The sequence below is a fragment of the Lepisosteus platostomus genome, chromosome 8 (assembly GCF_059453375.1).
Source record: "Lepisosteus platostomus isolate fLepPlt1 chromosome 8, fLepPlt1.hap1, whole genome shotgun sequence".
Lineage (NCBI taxonomy): Eukaryota > Metazoa > Chordata > Actinopteri > Semionotiformes > Lepisosteidae > Lepisosteus > Lepisosteus platostomus.
This window is the reverse complement of record NC_142618.1, coordinates 47,089,533-47,108,898: the sequence shown is the minus strand read 5'-3', so window position 1 is coordinate 47,108,898 and position 19,366 is coordinate 47,089,533. Positions and strand designations below refer to the sequence as shown.

Here is a 19,366-nt window from a genome sequence, read left to right as displayed (position 1 = left end):
GGTGACTGACACCCTCTTGCTTGTAGCCTTTCTTGTGTTCTGTGTCATAAACAGAAGGCAGTGTACACACAGAACGACTTGCTGTTGTCGTGTATTTGCCATGTCTAACTTCAGTTTACTTTTACCTTTCAGGAGCAAGATCCCTGTTGTCCTCCAAATGGCGACTACATCGAGAGTGGAATGGTCCTGGTCAACCCATTCTGTCAAGAAACTCTTTTTACAAACAGGGACCCAGTGTCGGAAATATGAATAAAGGCTCACTGACGTGTTTGCTTTCATGTCTTAAAATTGCTTTTTTTTCCTTTGCAAAATAATGAGATACAAAGAGAATATTTCCACCATTTTTATTTTTGCCCTGAGGTTGTCAGCCTTTTTATATACGGTATGTGGTAAAACTTTTAAAGACTGTGCTTTATATTAAAAAAAAATAAAACAGAAACTATTTAATTATGAAGTCCAGCTGTGTATTTTTCTTATGTATGTTTTCTACGGCTATGTAATTGTGATAATAGGAGTTTTATCTGTTTTTGTTTTTTTCTCTAATTACAATCTTTGGTTCCTTTTTAGTTTTGTTAAATCGGTGTGGTGAGTTGAGTAAATGTAGAGATTGGATTTTGATGTAGAAATAAAATGATGCAGTGACTTAACCCAAAACACTTAAAAAAAACTAAAAGCCTGTTGAACTTGAATTCTACTTTGAAAATACTTGAGGGGATCTTTGCCATTCATGCCTGTTGTCTGTTGGCAGGTTGGATGCTTAAGGGTTATGGGAAGTTAGAAACAGTTATTAATTTGAAAATGACATACCTTGTAGGCAGGGTTTCAACGCAGGACCTCAGTATCTTGTAATGGCCTTGAAATAGCCTTTACCAAGGACCATCTGAAGAATACATGAGCACTAGTCTAAATGTTTCAGCCATCGTTTCTCATTTGGGTGTATTCTTTGTCCTGTAAAAGTGTGTGTTTACTTTGCTTGTCTTACTGTTTCAGGTCTCTTTATGTGTTTTGGGTTTTGTGCCATAAAGGACATATTCATATCAGAGATTTTTGGAGAGCTAAATATTAACGCTTGTTTGAACACCTGCATATACATATACTTCTGAAGTAAAATGCCTCCCGAAATGAATCGCCTCCAGTTCAGTTGATTCCTCACAGAATTCAGAAAGAAACCAAAAAAAAAAGTTGCATTGAGTGTTACTATTGAACTGAACATGTTTTAGAAGATCAGATTTTGTTACTTGTTGCAAGGATTTCAAGGAAGATTTTTGGAGTTACTGATGCTGTACTTCACACACCTAAACTAAAACAACATGTATGTTATCAGCACATTAGGCTTAAATGTCTTTTAAGCAGACAATGATTTAGCTATTGTGGATATTCCTCACTGTGAGCCCCACTGTGAAGCTGGGTTTTATGAAGTGTGTACGCTAAGCAGTTTATTGAATGCTAAAATACTAAATTTTTATGTTTAGCTTTATACTGTATCTTTTCCAAGTACATTTTTATATTCTATTAGCTTTTACTGCAGTTGAAAATATGAGTATTGATATGTCATGCACTGTCCCCTAATTTAAGCGTTGATAAGAAATATATACTAGTTTTTTGTTGTATATCTTTTCTTATCTGTTTCTTTTAAAAAAAGTACTGAGTGGGCTCCCATTTGCTTATTTGGGTGGAGTTTAAACCCCACAGCTGAAACATTCACTTATTAGAGTCTAAGCTAGACTGGTCTTTAGCCAGTAGCAACCAGGATTCCCCAGGCTTGACTGGGAATTGGTGAATTGGTTGGCTTAAGATCGCCAGGGTATTTTTAACTAGCCAGTCTCTTGTGAGCTATTGCTGTTTTCAGTGAGATTGGTATCACATCTCCAGTGAGTACTAGTTTTCCTGGCCACTGGGGGACATTTAGCATGAAAAACAGTGGAAAGTGACATTGTCTAATCTCTCTTCTCCCCATCTCCATCGCTAGCATGAGACGTGGTGAGCCAAGTTGATCAACAGTTATCGAGCCCAAAACAATACCTGGCAACTATTATATTGCTAAGGATTGTATAAAATGTTATTATAAGTTATTATATTTGTTTTGAAAGTTATTATATGAATTTTGACTTGCACATACCTTTTTTAACAAAACCATGTATTTTGTTGGCATTTAACTTCAGAAAGGCTAGTAAAACGATGATAAAAATGTCATGCTGTTCTTGTACGAGAATGCATATAAGTATTGATTTTTTTATGCAAAAAGAGGTTAAGGGGGAAAAGGTTGAACTTGTAACCAATAGCAAGACTTTTGTATTGTAGTATATACACTGTACTTTTTACTGCTGAGCAATAAAAAGATGAAAAATTAATTTTGTATTTCATTAAATGTAACTTTGTGATTTCAAAGTTATGAAAAGATATGAACAAACTTTTCTTTATTAAAACAATGAATCACTCCCTTAATGAAAGTGATGCAGTGATTGGTGGTTTTAAGAAGGAAAAAAGGAATTCAATGCTTGAATGTAAATATATTGTGGGGCAATTGCTGGTTTTTCATATTGTGACATCTTTAATGCAGTGTACAGCTGCCATCAGAAAAAAATCACATTTTCATTTCATCTTATTTCAGAAAATGACTCTTCTCCCTTTTACCGCTTTCACTGTGTTATAGACAAGTAATACTAATCCTTGAATGGAAACAAAAAAAATGTTACAGAGATACAGGATTCTGCTGAGTCAGAGCCAAGGAGGAAATGAAGTGGCACTGGGACAAAAGTCAGAGGTACAGTAGGCACTGACTGGAACAATTGTATAGATTAAAGGTACTATTGTCATCATATTCTTAACTTATACAGTGGATGACTTAACATGCTCGAGACAGAGAGGCAAAATAAGGCTAGCACTCAGATCTCCATTATTTTTGTGCTCTGTTCCTTAACTAATTTCTTTTGATGCTTAATGTTATGCTCACTGACCAGTTTTCACTAAGGGTTTTATTTCACTCCAGCAATTTCACTCCTGCTGTCGTTTTTCCTAGAAGGGATACAATACAAATGAAAGTGAAAATGCAATGAGACATGGTGCACATTGTTCATTTTGCTGATAAATACATGCATATAAGTCATTCTTCATTTTTTCATTACTGGCCAGGCAGTTAAATAGCTGGCTGATTCAGAAAGCTACCTGGTAAAAAAAGAGGGAAGAAAATAAAAGACTTTTGCTTTTTATTTTTGTCTATGCAAAAATTAAGAATAAAGGCCAGCTTTCATTTTGAACTGACTGTTCTGGGATTAGCTAGCCCAGTTTAAATCTCAGCTGAATAAAGCCATTGTATATTTTGTTCACTGCGCTCTGCTTTTATTTATTTCAACCTGATCCTATCGGATGTGACTATTATACAGTAAAGGCTAATGATATTTTATACATTTGATTTGGACTTGCATCTGGAATATAAACCCAGAACAAAATGTCTGTAATGTGGTTGAAACTGAATTCATGGAATCCTGTAAGAAATATATATTTTTAACATTATGAAAGATGTTCTGAGTACAACCAGCACTCAATCAATCATGTTCCCCTTACCTGGGGAATTGTAATTATAGACAGCTATAGACATGGCCCAGTCTCGGACCTGGGATTACAGAGTTTAAACTGCACTCAAGTAAGTATCATTCCAGAAGATCCCAGTGCTCAGCGTTTTCTGTGTTGGGCCTCATTAATTGAGGCGTACGCTTTTCTAAGGGGTTTCTTGGTTGTAAACATATTTTAACAACTCAGATATCTATTAAATATGTCATTTCTAAAACATCTAAATTGCAAGATGCGTTGTCTTTGTGTTCTGTGTATGCATTGTTTCAGTACCAGTCATTCATGATGGGAAAACATCTCGGAATAAACTGATTCATAGCAAAGGTTAGTTTATTTGCTGATCTGTTACGTTGATTTATGTAGTATATGCTGCAATGAAGCAATCTGTTGTGTAGAAAAAATACAGCAAGTACAGTGGCATAACTAATGAGCACAGTTACCAGTCATGTTAGCTGAATGCAATCGATGACAGCCTTTCGTGTTACAAGATTATGAATACAATTCTAAAAGACCCTTAGCATTTTTATCAGATACTGATAATGAAAATAATGCATATGTTGACAATGAAGAAAATGTCATAGAATGTAATCTTGCACTTGGTTATGTCTCACAAAGTGGGTTTATCTTCATGAGTCCTTGCTCTCCACTTTAATTTGTCCTGTCATTTGTAGATTCACCTTACCTTCATATCTTTTCTGAGTCATGTCCATTGTTCTGCTTCTCCTACAAGTCCTTTCTGCCTTAAACCTCCTGATTCTGCTGGTTTTGTAATCATCTCTCTCATTTTCTCCTTTTGAACTGATAGCCTTGCTCCTTACTTCCTTGTTTTTCACATGTGTGAAGCACACATCTCCATCACACTCATTTTCTTTCCTCTTTTGGGGACAGATTTTAGTTTAATAAATCAGTACTAGGCTTATCATCTTTTGTACACCATAGCTTTTAAACCATATGGCATTTTCTTATCACAAACAACTCATTTTTTCCACTTCCCCTATGTCTTATTTAACTCCTTCTCCAAATCACCACCCATCACCCCCAGATGGGAAAAAAAACTCTTTACCCCTGGAATATTGTAGCTATCCAGCACCTGTATATTCATCTGAAACACCACAATCCAGTGTTCTTTGTCTTCACTCTAGTTTCCTAAGGGGGTGGGTTTAGCACCACCTTTCCACTTTCACGCTGTATCACCTAGCTTGAAGTATAACATCACTTGCCACTGCACCAATGAACAGAAAGCCTAAAGCTGGCACTCATACTCCAAAGCTAAGGACCATATCTAATTAAAATGTCTTCCCATTTTCAGTAGCATTTGACAAGTTCAAGCAGGTTTAAACTTTTGACAAGACAAAAGCTGTTTAAAACAATTGCTTTTATAAAATGCTGAATAGCAATGCTAAACAATCCCAAAACACTACATATAGAAGGGGACTGACCGTTTAAAGGACAGGACCCACCTGGGTGATGCACAGCAGACATTATGCTCCACCAGTAGACAGGGTAGAGAAGTGAGAAATTAAAACACACAATTAGAGGACACAAGTGGAAACACATTTAAAACCTAGTACAGGTGCACGTCTATACCAAAAGAGTTGGCGACAAACTACCACTCAAACCTCTGACGTCCTCCAAGAAACGGCTAGATGAGATCCTGTGATCAAGAAGCTACTAACTCCAAAACTGGCCGGATGTCGTGAATGGCATGTGCAACCGGTTATGTTCTTAAATTACTTCACCATTAGAAATCAGGGAGGTGATTAGACTGGACAGTTTACCAACCCCAGAATGGAAATAAGTCACTACTCTTATGGAATTTGTATTGACCAAGTAGTATTGGTGTTTTTGTTTTTGGACATTCGGGTCCAGAAGGAAAAGTGCCTCCTACTGCTCCACCAATATAATGTACAGCAGCAACCAGGTTTTCCTATATGGCAGCCATTTTTCTTCTGACCAGGCCTGACCTGCACTTCTGAGATCTGTAGGGATGACAAGGCGGTAACACTGTCATCAAGGTGATGTTAGAAGGTGGTATCAATGTTGAAAATCCCTTTTAAGTAACCTGGAATTTTAGCAAGATTTTCTAACTCATCATATCCATATCATGTATGATCATTCCTAGAATATTATTGGTATCTTTTTGTATTTAAATTGCTTTGGTTTGTGTACATTGTCTGTGAGCAGGTAATGAATATATGTCAAGGACTTACACATTGCATTGGTCTAAACATGACGAGAATTAAATATATTGTATAGTTATTTTAGGGTGGAGCGGTAGCTCTGTGGCTAAGGATCTGTGCCTGTGGCTAGAAGGTTGCCGGTTCAAATCCTGCAGCTGGCAGAGGAATCCTACTCCGTTAGGATCCTGAGCAAGGCCCTTAACCCTAACTGCTCCAGGGGCACCGTACAATGGCAGACCCTGCGCTCTGACACCAGGCTCTCTCCCTGTCCGTGTGTCTCATGGAGAGAAAGCTGGGGTATGTGAAAAGATCATTCCTAATGCAAGAAATTGTAAAAGGTTAATAAAGTGATGATGTATCTTTTAACACTGCAACCAATAATTTCCATCCACTGATGTATTGAGGCACCAGACACTGAACTTGTCTCGTGCTGTATCTCCCCTTGTAAACTGTGATTATACTGTATATGTGATTAATGAGCATCTTAAACATCACAAGTTAATTTAAATACTTAAGCCCTCCAAGTTCAGAAAGACCAGCACATCTTAATCATCCCCTGAGCCCAAAAGCTAGCAATAACTCTAAGAAGAAGGAAGCATTTTTATTTGGAGAAACTCGAAAGAGTTGTGATTTAAAAAGCATATTTAGCAGTTTTATAAAATACCTCTTTTTTTACTTTGACGTTTAATTGTTTATGTAGCATATTTATTTGTTTTAATCAATAACATATTTTTTTCCCCACTCTTTTTAAGACCATGTGAAGAAAACAGCAAACAGAAAAGCCGTGAAACTGTCCAATCTCCAATGTGATGATGACACAGTTTTCATACAGCGAGTAGCTCTTTGTTTCCACATAGCATTGTCACTTCATGTGATGGGCTAGAACAGGCCTGGGTGCTGAAGAGCTGACTGATAGACCTTTCCTGACTGAGGCAGGGTGCTGAGGCAGCAGAAAAAAGCCGCCCTTCAACAATGCCGCCCGACTGCAGTGCGTGACAATTGCTGGCTCGCAAAAGTCTGCCATTCTGGAACGACAGGCATCAATAAAGGGGGCGTTCTGCTGAAGCTGCTGGCCTTCACGGTTTTAGGGCAGGAGCAGAGCTGTCAGCACAGCGGAGATGCCCACAGGTGCACTAGCTCTCTGCGCACACTGATCTCGGAATGCCTCTGCCAAGACGTAGGTCTTCGTTCCTGGGCCAGCCTGCTCAGGCGCCCCAGGCTGAGCGCCCCGCAGGGGCCACCCGGAGGGTGAGCGTGGGCTCGAGCGGGGCCGCGTCTACTTCCAGGAATCCTGGGGTGTACGTGGGGGTCGCGCCTATCGGAGGGGCCAGCAGCTTGGGCACCCGGGTTTCCCGCCGAGCCCTGGGGATCAGCAGCGTGTTCCTGCAGGGTCTGCGCAGCACCACCCCTGTCCTGCTGAGCCAGGGTGTGGACAGGGGCCGCGGGCCCTCTCCCGAGAGCCTGAACGGCTGTCTGCTGGAGTACATGGAGAAGGTGCGGGCGCTGGAGCAGGTGAACCGCGAGCTGGAAGAGCAGATAAGGCTCTGTCTGGACAAGAAAGCCTCCATCGCGGGCAGCTGGGGCTCGCTGAGGCAGGAGTGGGAGGACATTTACAGGCAGGTAAGAATGGTTCCCCTCCGAGGATCATCCGTTTCGCAGGGTTTTGTTTCCACGGGAAAGAGATGATAACACACAATTTCTTGTTTGGTCAGAGACTTCCACTTGATAGCCAAACACTGTGATGTGAGCAGTTTGCACATCCGCCACAAAACAGTAATCAAATTGAATGCAACAAAGTAAGGTGTTAATTGGAATAAAATTGTTCAAGAAAAAGAAAAGGGTTCATTCAACTTTCTTTAATATGCTGTGTGCCTTCCTCTTCCTTGCATTGTCGCTTATAATCTGCGGTAGAAAAAAACAAGTCAAGTCTCTTAAGCCAAATTTCTACCCATATTGTTTCTTGATACTTCCCTCATCTTCATCTGCTCTTGCTTTGCTTCTGCTTAGATTCCATTGCAATTGAGAAGACATATCATAATGATATCATCATATCATTTATTTTGTATTCAATGTTATTTTTGTTGTGAGTTCAGTGTTGTTGTCATATCTGAGTGTAAATGCTCAGCACTTTGTCCAATTTGTTTTATGTCTGACTGCATTTGGCTAGAAATCTTGCCATTTCTTGATGAACGGGTGTCAAGAATAGGTGTTCTTGATCAAAGGGAGTCAGTACCTTTCACCATGCCTTAATGTATACTTGATGGGTGCACTTAACTTTTAAAATTTATACTTAGTAGGTCTAATTGATGTTTAAAGTTACCCATTTTGTCAATATTCAAATCTGATACTGCTTTGTACAGTCTAATACATGTTTAGAGAAAACAGTATTACTGTTTATTATTTTGTGCATTAGCTTCACAACAGTAAGTTTTCTGTGGAGAGAAAAATACATAATCAGAACATAATTGCAGGTCTTAGAAATTGAATGTACTTGAAAAAGGAAGCATTTTATTCTTTTTATTGCTAAGATAATCTAGTGTTTTGCTGCATTAACCTACTGTGTCACTCTATGTTATTAAAAAAATGACTTGTTATTTGTTATTTCTTTCTCAAAACTATTGTTAGTGATTATAGTACATTACTAAAATCAATTAATAATAAAATTATAATAATTATTAAAATAATTTTAATTAAAATAATAATAGTAATTGTTGTTTGAGGAAGTTTCTCTTTTTATAAAGCTAAAACAAAGAGTTTTACTGTAATGCTGTATGTTCTTATCAGACTGATCCATTTTAATGTAAAGAAGATATCAAGCATGACTAATCCCAATTTAATTATTTAGCTTATTAAATGTATTTGTTTTGAATATGTTATCTCATTTGTTAAATAACTAGAATGTTTTTTCCTAAATTACTATTTATAATAATGAGTTTATGATGAGTAAACATCAGTTTTTATTTAAGATTTAAGAAGATGCTTTATCTGTGTACAGTGGTCCAAATTATGGGGATAATGCTTACAGCCATTTTTGTTGAATTGTACCTAATCAAGGCTCCGTGCTACCCAATACTCCTTAAACAAGATTGGTCCAGTAAGTTCTACTACCTACAATACACATCAGTATCAAATTTTTACATTGACAAAATGGTTAACTTTTCACTTCAATTAGAACTACTTAGTACAAGTAATTGTGTAATCTATCTCACAGACCAATCGTGATTCTAGCCTTAAGCATAATCCGAAGATATTCTTGCGTGGTGTTGAACATAATATGAGAGAATGACTGCTTTTCTTAAGTTTACTGTATATGCATACAGTTCTTTTCAGTACTTTGTCATGTACCATAATATGATAATGGAGAACTTGGAGGATATTGGTGTATTCAACAGTTTTTCAAAACTATACATTAAAATCTAGCCACATGCTAACCATGCATTGTGCATGGTTACTGGCTTCTTCTCAAGACTTGCAAACATTCCTTTCTTGTCGTGAAAATTACTTTGCTGTAACAGACACTTAGATGACTGCCTTCATCAATAACATGCGCATATCATCACTGAGACTGTACCCGCTATTGTTAATAGAAAAGAAAATTCCAACAGTTTCATTGGTTAGCAGTCCTGAGTAAGAATTGTCTGGTTACCTAACTGTCTAACATTCTTCATCTGAATCCCTGTTTTAGCCACTAGCAAAATGTGAATGCAACAGAATTTACAAGAAATTTAAAGAATTGAAAGGTTCTTGTAATTCCATGAAAAAAACTGTTGGGAAAAGTCAAAGAATTGTATAATCCCATTTCATGTAAAAAGCAGAGGTAAAAAATAACAACTATAGAATTAAATGTTGGTGGATATTGTAAGATATTACATTTTCAGTGGCACTGCCACAATTTTCAGTAGTTTTTGATTATGGTGGTTATTTCAGTTACGCTTGTAACTCAATGAAACTTCTGATTATACACTTTTTTTAGTTTTCAACACTGTAGAGATAATACAGTATTAATTTCACTAGCAATGGGTAAGGAGTAGATGTTGTAAATAAAAAAAGTAATAAAACTGTGGTTCCATCTGAATTACAATGATGTGAGTATATTTTTATGAGGTATGAGATATTTTGTTTTATAGTTATACATAACTATAATAGTTTTATAGTTATATAGCCGTCTATTATGTTGCTATTTTTGCCTTTATTTAATGTGCTTTTGGGTGGTGTAAATATAAAAAGCACAATATAAAATTCCATTTCCAATAAATTTATTGAAAGTCCATTCAATTGGCTGTTACTGCTTCTCAGAATAAGCTAAGTGGTAATATAAAAGTGTGCACTTATAATTTTGCCTATCATACTCTGAAGTCACACTGCACAGATGGCTGTTTGCAAAACCTGAAGGGTTGCTATCCTAATCTCCCTAATTCCCTTATATCTTAGGGCTGTAGGTTCTTAGAAAACCTGTTTAGATACAATTTAGATTAACGAGTACGGCTTACTCTGCTTATTTTCAACAGGTAAGTGATGCCATCTTGGACAATGCTCGGCTCATGCTCCAGACAGAGAATCTTCAAGCAAATGCAGAGGATTTTAAAGACAGGTCAGAATCTACATCAGCTTTCGAGAAACACCATTTTGTTGTCCAATAACAAAATGGATTCCTCACAAAATAAAATTGTCTCCCGCAATTATAGTACATCTGTAATTGCAGTCATTTTAAGATGTAAAATGATGTTGATTTGGTCATATACTTAAGTGTAATAGGTTCCATGACAGTACTGTTACCAGAGCTCAAAAGTGTAGAATTAAGTATTCTTTGATTAAACAAATTTATATTTTTAAAGGTAAATATGATATTCCATTGATTCTCAGTAGGTGTTTTGCATGAATATTTTTCTCGTTCATCGAAATTAATAAATATTATTTTGATCCCCAATGGAAGTGGCAGGTTGAAGTAGGACATTCAGAATCCTGGTGTCATATGTACTTCATTTTCACAGGAGTACATACGGAGGCTGTTTTCAATTAAGTGACCTCGTCAAAATACTCTTCCACAAAAGAGGAAAAAATTGGGGAAATCGTTTTAATGAACCTGATGAGAAACTCAGATCAAAGTATCAGTTTCAACAGCTGTCAGTGTTGATTTAGTAGAGTGGTAACATCTCATGGTTTGCTTCTTTGCAGATATGAAAATGAGCAGCCATTCCGCAGAGCAGTGGAAGATGAAATTAATTCCTTGTATAAAGTGATTGATGACGCTAATTTGACTAAAATGGACCTGGAAAGTCAGCTAGAGAACATGAGAGAAGAACTGATTGAACTGGCAAGGAACCATGAAGAGGTGAGTGTGGATGAAGAATGCAAAATCAGACCTCGTACAGAAAGCTTCTCAATTAAAATTGTTGTGTGCTGATTTATAACAAACTAAAAGGTAGTTGGGGCAACATGCTTAGGAATGAATGTTAGATTACATTCTGAATGAGACACCAGTCCATCGATGGGCACACAGTTGCATGCAAGCTATATCTTCAGGAGGTTAAAGGAACTAGAACACATGTGCCCAGAAGAGCATATAAACTCCACATAGGATGGTCCCCAATTTAAAATCGAACTCAGGAACCAAGAGCTGTTGAGCAGCAGCAATAACTGTCAGACCACCAAGACTCCCATGTGAGACAAAAGACACAATTTGAACAACTTAATTATATCGTGAGAAGTATTTAAATGAAATTTTAAAACAAAATAATTCTATTCACTACTAACATGCAGTTTCCCAAAATGGAAAACCCATTTGGAAATCACTTCAAAATGTGAAGAGAATAGAGCAGCATAAATGCAAGAGTGTTGCAGGTGCATTTTTATTATTATTGATTTCCTTAGCAGATGCCCTTGTCCACGGAGACTTATAGTTGCATACTATCTTAAACAAACAGATAACATTACAAAACAGGGAATGGAAACAAATGTACAGTATAACAGCATTAATATAACACCAGGCAGGAACAGATAAGTGCAGGTGCTTAATAGTGGGGATATCTGAACTGGGGATATATGTACTGTAAATCTGAAATATTTTACACTCATCTCTAGATGTACTTACAAAAAATGAAAAAGTATGCTTTAGAAAGAGAGGAGTTAGAGAAGTAGGGAAAAGGGAATTTAAAATTAAGACATTATAATGCAAAATACAATGTTTTAGATCATTTACAGTCTTAATTTAGACATACCTGTAATGTAGGTTATGTACAAGGAGGTTTGAATACTCTTGCATACCTGTAATGTAGGTGATGTACAAGGAGGTTTGAATACTCTTGCTGCTGATTGACTTAACTTGGGAGCAGATGTGCAATGTGAGCAGACATGGTACACAGACAGTAACAGTCTTTAGTTGAGCAGATTTAAAAAGGGGATGTAAATTCTAAAACCTCTGTCTGCTGCACTTCACAAATAATTCTGTACAAAATAACATTTTAATATTTAGATTCTTTTAAAATCTAGCTCCTCTACATTAAGAAAACCAGTCACGTGAATTCCTGATTCAGGCTGATAGAACTCACTATTTCAGATCTTTTTACCTCAATTAATTCTTAAAGCTGCCCGAGAAAACAAGAGATTATTAATTATTTTAAACAAGATAATGACTATTCCTGAATTTGTAAGTAGCACCTAGAGCTTGGTCACCTGAGAAGCACAAGAAAATGTTTGCATTTAAAGAAAGGAATATGATCATAATGTAATAATTAGGAATGCTTTACTTTCAGAACCATTAGAATAGTTTAACAGATATTTGTTTAATACTGATTATAGAGTGATAAACCAAAAGAGAAAAGTTGTGTCTATGAGATGTTTCATTTTGTTTTACCAGTGAAATGCAGAAGTACATGCCACCATGTTAAACAGTGTTAAATAGTTACCCTCTTGTCTTATTGATGTTCTGCAAGATGTTAACTTATTATAGCCAAGATCTACCTTTGTCCATTCTTCATTCACAAAATATCCACTGTGCTTTAGGATATGTCTTTTCTCCTAGGATGTGAAAGTGCTTTACAATGAGCTTGCTGGCAGCCAGTTGGATGAACCAGATGCTCCCATTGAGACAAGCCTGGATCACATACTGGAGTACATTCGATCCCACTGGGAGAAAGTTATTGAAAGGAATCGAGCAGAAACCGATGCCTACCTGGAATCTAAGGTAAGTTGTCGGGAAAATGAATTTTCATGTGACGATTCTATCTGGTGACATTTCAGGAGAGGCCCGCAAGACACTGCTATGAAGAGGAGAATGGAAACAAAATCTCAACAAGCTGCTTCAGGTGCAGCAAGTTGTGTATGTTTCCACAAGAGTTACCCCAACCTTGGGCAAAATGAAAGAAACCTTGAGTTAGAAAACACTCTTGTCAGTTTTTACTCATGTCAACTGCATTAGGCAACACAGAAGGAACCACATTTTCTTGCCTTCGGAAACTCTTTATCCATGAATTCTGGTTTTCTACTGCTAAAACAGGCTGTGCATGTGAATACGGAACTATCCAGCACAAGAACTGTCACTGAACCCTTTGGAATACATAACAAATAAGGTACTCTGTGTGTTGGGTTGTGGTATATAAACTAGTTCCCTGGCTGGTCACAACTAATGACAACTATGAAGGTATTTTAAACTTATTAACCAACATCTTACGATGGTTAAAGTGTAAGTCCTGGTTCTTGCAACTTTGATTGCACTGCTATGATACTTCCTTTAACTAAACTCTTGGTGATTTAAGTTACTTACAAATTATATTTTAAAAATTACAGGTACACTAAAATGCCAAATATTTTAGAATTGATTAGCCACATAAAACTTTTAAGGCTCTAATTAAGCAAATTATCAGTTCAATTAAAAGCTACAATTAATCAAATTAATGATGCACAAAAGGAGGTGAGAATTATTTTGTGTCAAACACTCATTGTGTTAATAAATCTTGTTAATTCTGAATAGGCTCCACTGCTTAGATTCCCTCACTTTGTCTGGAAAAACAAACCTAGCACCTCCATTGTCTGAGAGCTGAAAAAAAGTTTCATACATTTTGAAGAAAACAACATGATAATTACACCATAATTAGTGATGCTTTACTTTCTGCCTGAAACTGCCATGTAAATAATTCCCCTGCTGCTTAGGTGGAACGAAAAGCAAAAGAAAAGAGCAGGAGTGCTTACAAACCCTTTTATAAAAAATGCTTCAGATAGAACATAAAAACAGGGGCTTAAGTATTCTGTGGACTGAATACTATGGCTTAATTTTCACAGCAATAAAATTACATCTCTTTTCAATGCTTGTTTGGTCACACCTGTGAGCATTCAGGGTTTACTTTTTTGTTTCCTTTAGCAGCCCCACAATCTCAACCCTTTCCATCCATCCAATTTCTAACCTCTTCTCCTAAATCCGAGTCGTGGGCGAGCTGGAGCCCAGCTTGGCAAGCAATGGGTGCAAGGCAGGATACACCTTAGATGGGAAGCCAGTCTGATCTTTTGGCACCTCTGTTGTTGATATGGCCATCTTTTAAAAAAAATCAAGTGTGAGTCTTTGTCTTTATAAGCACTGTCTGTACACGTTTACGATAAGAATGGAATTGTGTCTAAGCAAGTTCCCTGTTTTGTATAATGTGGTGAAGGAGGACCTATTTTAGTGTTTAACTACATATTTAATGAAAGCTATTGTGAAAGCTCACATCCCAACAAACTCCTTTTTCATGACCAGATGAAAGACATGGAAATTCTAGATGTTTATCTTCTTCATTTGATAGCTCCACAAATGAACAGAGTTTGTAACGAACGTTCGTGAGTTATAACAACAACTAAGTTCAATCAGACTCAGCTAGCAGTAATTCGCAATGTCAGTGATTCACCCCTGATCTCATTTTCTCTCTTAAAACACTATAAAGGCTAGATGTGATCCCCTTCCCTGTCTCCTATACATCTTTTTGCATCCCACCTCAGCATGGAGGTCCTGGCCTCCTCGTCCTCTGGCCAGGAGGTTAGCCCTCAACCAAGCAGGTTAAGCCAACAGTTTGACTAAGAACTCCACAATCCTTTCAGTACACTTAATTCTTGGATGTTGTTATTCCTAGTGAAGTGTAAAAAATGAATTGAATTAAACAAAGTTGTTTCTTTCCAGCATTTACTTTTGATTTTTCTCTCTCAAAACTCAAACCCTGTTCACAGTACTACGGGGACAATAGTCGCTATGAGCTCAAAACTGGTTAACGAAACCCTTTTCACTGACATATTTTTGACAGAATTAAGAAGGTGAGTAGATTTCCTCTTGACAGATTTTCTTATTGGCTGTGTTGTGTTCTGTGTTTGAGCAGCAGTCTGACAGCACAAACACCAAACTGAGCAAGGAAGAGGAGAAAGTGGAGTCCCTGAAGATGGAGTGCAGCGATTTGGGGTGTAAAATACAAAGCCTCCAGGCAGAGACAGAATCCATGAGAGCCCTGGTATTTTATCTCCTTTATCTCACTGCGTGTGTCTACCTTGCGGTTGTTACTGGAAAAGCAGTTTCCCAAATTAGTGGCTCTTACATTGTAGAACAAAACTCACTCCATCAGAGCTGAACAGCTCCAGAGGCACAATGCAGCACATTTACTTGGTGTGCGTAAGTTCAGAAAGTATCCAACAACCCTCTCTGTAGTGCTGTAGCTACAAAACACCCAAAGCACAATATTATTAGGTAGTAAATATTTATTAGGATCAACACCCAGGATTAAGAGCATTTTCATAGAAAAAAAATAAAGGCAGCAGTTGTTTGGAGATTGTTAAAAGTGTTTTATAGTAGGTTAGTTGTTCTTACCAGCAGTGGAGGTAAACCAGATTCGTAACAGATAACCCCTGCCTGCTGCTGTGTGTATAGAATTATCATAGCTTTGTTGTTCAATTACTTGTCAAGATCATAAATTTGATTTGCAAGTTTTAATTTAATTTAAGTTTAAGTTTAATTTAATTTAAGTTTACAGGGCCATCTGTAATCCAAGGATAATACATTACCAATTTGGTAATCGAGACTATATGACAAATAGTTGCTATTATATTAAGGTGGCTTTATGATGTTAGAAACGGGGTTCCCATTTTAAATCACATGCCAATTGAGAATCAGTTTTTACATTTCAAGACATTTTTCATCCTTCCAAAGGTCGATGTTGGAAATGGAGTTGAAACTGGTTGACGCCAGCAACGAATCAAAGTCTGTTGGAGAAAAAAAATACAGTCCAGACAGCATTTGAAAATTCTACTCATCCAAAAGCTGCCAATGTAATTCTATTTGTTTCAGTGCTCTGTAGTTTTTTTGTGTGTGAATTTGATTCCTTCATAGCGAACTCATAATGTTGCTCCCTTCTGTTTACAGAAGAGGGGTTTAGAGAATTCCTTACATGATGCGAAACACTGGCATGATATTGAACTGCAGAACCTGGGCTCTGTGATCTCCAAGCTGGAGGCTGAACTGGGGGATGTTGGAGCAGACATTGAGCAGCAAAAGAAAGACTATGATACCTTGTTAAATAACAAAATGAGACTAGAACTGGAGATTGGTACATACCACGGCATTCTAGATGGAGAGGAAAGCAGGTATCAACCTGATAAGTGAGTATTTGTGTATTCAGTAAAATGGTACAATTTCATTTAATTTTTGTCAAGTAATAACCATATGTCATTTTGATTTTAAATAGGCTTCAGTATATAGGTATTATAAAAAGAAAAACAAATCTGTCCATCCATCCATTTTCTAACCACCTTAACCACCACAGGGTCAAGAAGGAGCCAGAGCCTATGGAAAAAACAAGTTAAAGGTTCAAAATTTTGAGAGAAAGAAAAGGAAATAAAAAGCAAACACCTCATTTCAAACTACCCAGTAACTTCATTAGAAATCCAAACTGTATTATGGGATAATAATATTTATGGCACAGTCCTTGGATGCTGACAAGTGTCACCACTCAGCAAGTACAATATAAGCTGGCTAAGCAGTTACTGGGATACAGTAATAAATGGAAAATACACAATTCACACATTTACCTGAAAATACAAGCTTCTACCTTAATTCATTGTAATTCAAGAATATAAAATAATTTTAAAACACAGCTAAAACACATCCCAAATACAAACACATACATATACAGGTTATAGGGTATCATATATATATACTTTATAAATAATTATACATCATATATCAAACTATTTCAATATCTATATATACTGTTTAAGTAAAAAAACATTTATTTGTATCATTATTTAAACCTTCTGTCCTACATTCTTTTAATAGACTCATATTGACTTCCATGACCAAGCTTAAAATAACTTCTGGAATTTAATTTTAATATTTCAAAAACGTCAGTCTCTCCTCATCTATTTCCTTCTCAGGCTTAACAGGTCTAGTTCTTTCAGGTTGTCATTGTAAATTGGGATTGTTATTGGAGGAATACATCTGTTTTAGTTTCTCTGAACTGTCAAAGTCTATAGCTCTGTGGTCAAAGTCATCATTTGATTAATGTGAAATAGAGTAGGCAGTTTACCCAAGGTTTGCCAATTGGGGAAATAAGGGTCTGTGTCCTTCTCTGACTTTATATCATTAAATGTCTTGCTTGTAGGTGGTCAGGCATTGGGAGTGCATCAGAACAGGGAGACAAGCCTGTTATCCATTCATCTGATGGGTGTGACCCTGAACCTTCAGCAAGTGAGTTTGTTTTCGATTTCCTCTTACACAAACACTTAAGAATAGCATAATCAATCAAAATAATTTCATCCTCCAAGTTCACAAGTTAAGGCTTCAACAACATACTTGGGTATTCTGGGTAACATACTGGGCAAATCAGTATAAATACTCTAACTGTTCTAAATTGGAGGTAGTAAAGGGGTACAATTGCGATTTTAAGTATAATTGATAACTCCCAATGTATTAGAAATGTTTCAAGCAAAGTTATTGCTATAAGATGACTCCCTCACTTTGTATAGTTAACTTTTCTTTACTTGAGCTGAAAAGCACAATCATACAACTTTGTCCCCTTTCAATGGTAGTAGTAGGTCACATGGGAGGAAAAACACAATATTGCTTCAGCCTGTACATGTAACTAAGTTTTATATATTTTTCTCTAGCAGGTTTTCCACAGGATGGCGTAGAGAAGGACAAATGAGATGATAAAGTAATCGTTATCTGCAAGAAGGAACTGATTATAAATAAATCTCTTCTGGTGGAGGGGATTTAGACTTTCTTTTCATTTGACAAGAGTAGTAAGAATGTGGTTTTAAAGATCTGAGTGTGGCTTCATTTGAATACTGTGGACTTGAGTGAAAACCTAATAAAATCTAGACCTCAAGCCAAAATGATTTTCTGTTGGTCTGTTTATTGAATGGGTATGCAAGTTAATGAAAGTGCTCTGCTCATGAAACTGGAGTAGGGTGGCCAAATAAAGCAATTTAGAAGAAAATAGTGTAATGCTTGGAAGGTAAAGAAATCCCTCTTTACATGAAAAACAGAAAACTCTCCAACATCTGATGAAGGTCGACCCTGATGGGGGTGCACCAGGTTCTGGCTGAAGTGTTGGAGGATTTGCATTGATTTTAAATTTTAATATTTTTTTTTATTTGGAGCATTCAGTTTTTGTTATGTTGAATGGCAAGCTGTATTGAAGCTATTTTATTAGGCTTTTTACCACTAAGTTAAAATCTGTTAAATTACTCTTTAACATGAACACAATACATATTCAGGGACATTTCATGGTATTCCACCTACAGTGTTAACTAGATGTCATTGATATTGCTGAATTTAATTCTAACCAGTGCTGCAGTACTTCTTAATATTGAAGAGCAACCTGTTGGAAGCCCAGAATTTGTACAATCTGACACATTGAAGAGCTGTGAGTGTGAACTAATCTTGCAAAATGATAGAAAGAGAACTTTGTCTGTTTGTTAGTCCTCATAGAATATAATGTCTGCACCTCATCCCCCACAGAAGTTTCTGTTGTTAATATAAATCATTGGTAGATTTAAATGTATTTCTTACATTCCAGTAATGCCCAAAGGAATTCAAAGATGAATGTATCTTGCATAAACTAAAGCTTGATGTATGCAGTATCCTGTGTCAAAATGACATACTTAAGTTATTTTTAAAGAAAATCATAGGACTAAAACAATACAAAATACTGTATATTTATGTTAAGTGCATAGTATACATTCACAAGGTATACAAGGAGGAAGTCAAATAACAGATCATATAGCCAGGCATTAGTTACTAGTAATTAATGTCAGGTGTAACAGTGGCCTAACACTTTGTGCAAGAGAGTATCAATAACAACCCCAGGCACTGCATCTGTTACAGATGTCCAGCAGCAGAGTCTAGTACATCTGTATACTGTATACCAAATCACAAGCTGAACCTATTACTAGAACAACTCTAAATAAATTGATAAGAACACATCATTCTGACCATTTTCATGCCATGGCTTATCAAGGCCATTCTGAGGACAGACAACTATGAACCCTTTTTGCCAATTTAATGGTTGCAAAACACAAAACCTGAGTTTAAGTTGCGTCTGTGCAATTGTGCACATACTTAAAGATGAAATATGAAATGGTGCATTTTTCTGAAAGGTATGTGT

At 36.7% G+C, this 19,366-nt stretch overlaps 2 protein-coding genes across 5 annotated transcripts in view; both read left to right on the top strand.

Moving 5' to 3' along the window:
* Nucleotides 1-2,351, top strand: part of tmem108 (transmembrane protein 108) — an 87,675-nt gene extending 85,324 nt beyond the window's left edge. For all 3 annotated transcript variants that reach the window (XM_088643739.1, XM_088643737.1, XM_088643740.1), the window contains one exon: nt 133-2,351. In XM_088643739.1, coding sequence (XP_088499865.1) covers nt 133-249 — 117 coding nt within the window. In that variant the 3' untranslated portion in view covers nt 250-2,351. The remainder of the gene's footprint in view (nt 1-132) is intronic.
* A 4,430-nt stretch (nt 2,352-6,781) lies between these two features.
* bfsp2 (beaded filament structural protein 2, phakinin) lies at nt 6,782-18,092 on the top strand. 2 transcript variants are annotated; one of them, XM_088643736.1, is made up of 8 exons: nt 6,782-7,370; nt 10,259-10,341; nt 10,926-11,082; nt 12,772-12,933; nt 15,089-15,217; nt 16,123-16,358; nt 17,360-17,445; nt 17,868-18,092. In XM_088643736.1, exons 1-8 carry the CDS (start codon nt 6,912-6,914, stop codon nt 17,900-17,902), a joined length of 1,347 nt encoding a protein of 448 aa, XP_088499862.1. In that variant the 5' UTR covers nt 6,782-6,911; the 3' UTR covers nt 17,903-18,092. The 2 variants fall into 2 exon arrangements, with proteins under 2 accessions (XP_088499862.1, XP_088499861.1); XM_088643735.1 differs by having other exon boundaries at nt 17,865-18,092.
* The last annotated feature ends 1,274 nt before the right edge of the window (nt 18,093-19,366 follow it).

Coding starts and splice junctions, on each gene's coding strand:
- bfsp2 (XM_088643735.1), top strand. CDS start 6,912: ATGCCTCTGCCAAGACGTAGGTCTTCGTTCCTGGGCCAGCCTGCTCAG. Junction 12,934..15,088: donor ATGCCTACCTGGAATCTAAG/GTAAGTTGTCGG, acceptor GTGTTTGAGCAG/CAGTCTGACAGCACAAACAC. Junction 15,218..16,122: donor CAGAATCCATGAGAGCCCTG/GTATTTTATCTC, acceptor TTCTGTTTACAG/AAGAGGGGTTTAGAGAATTC.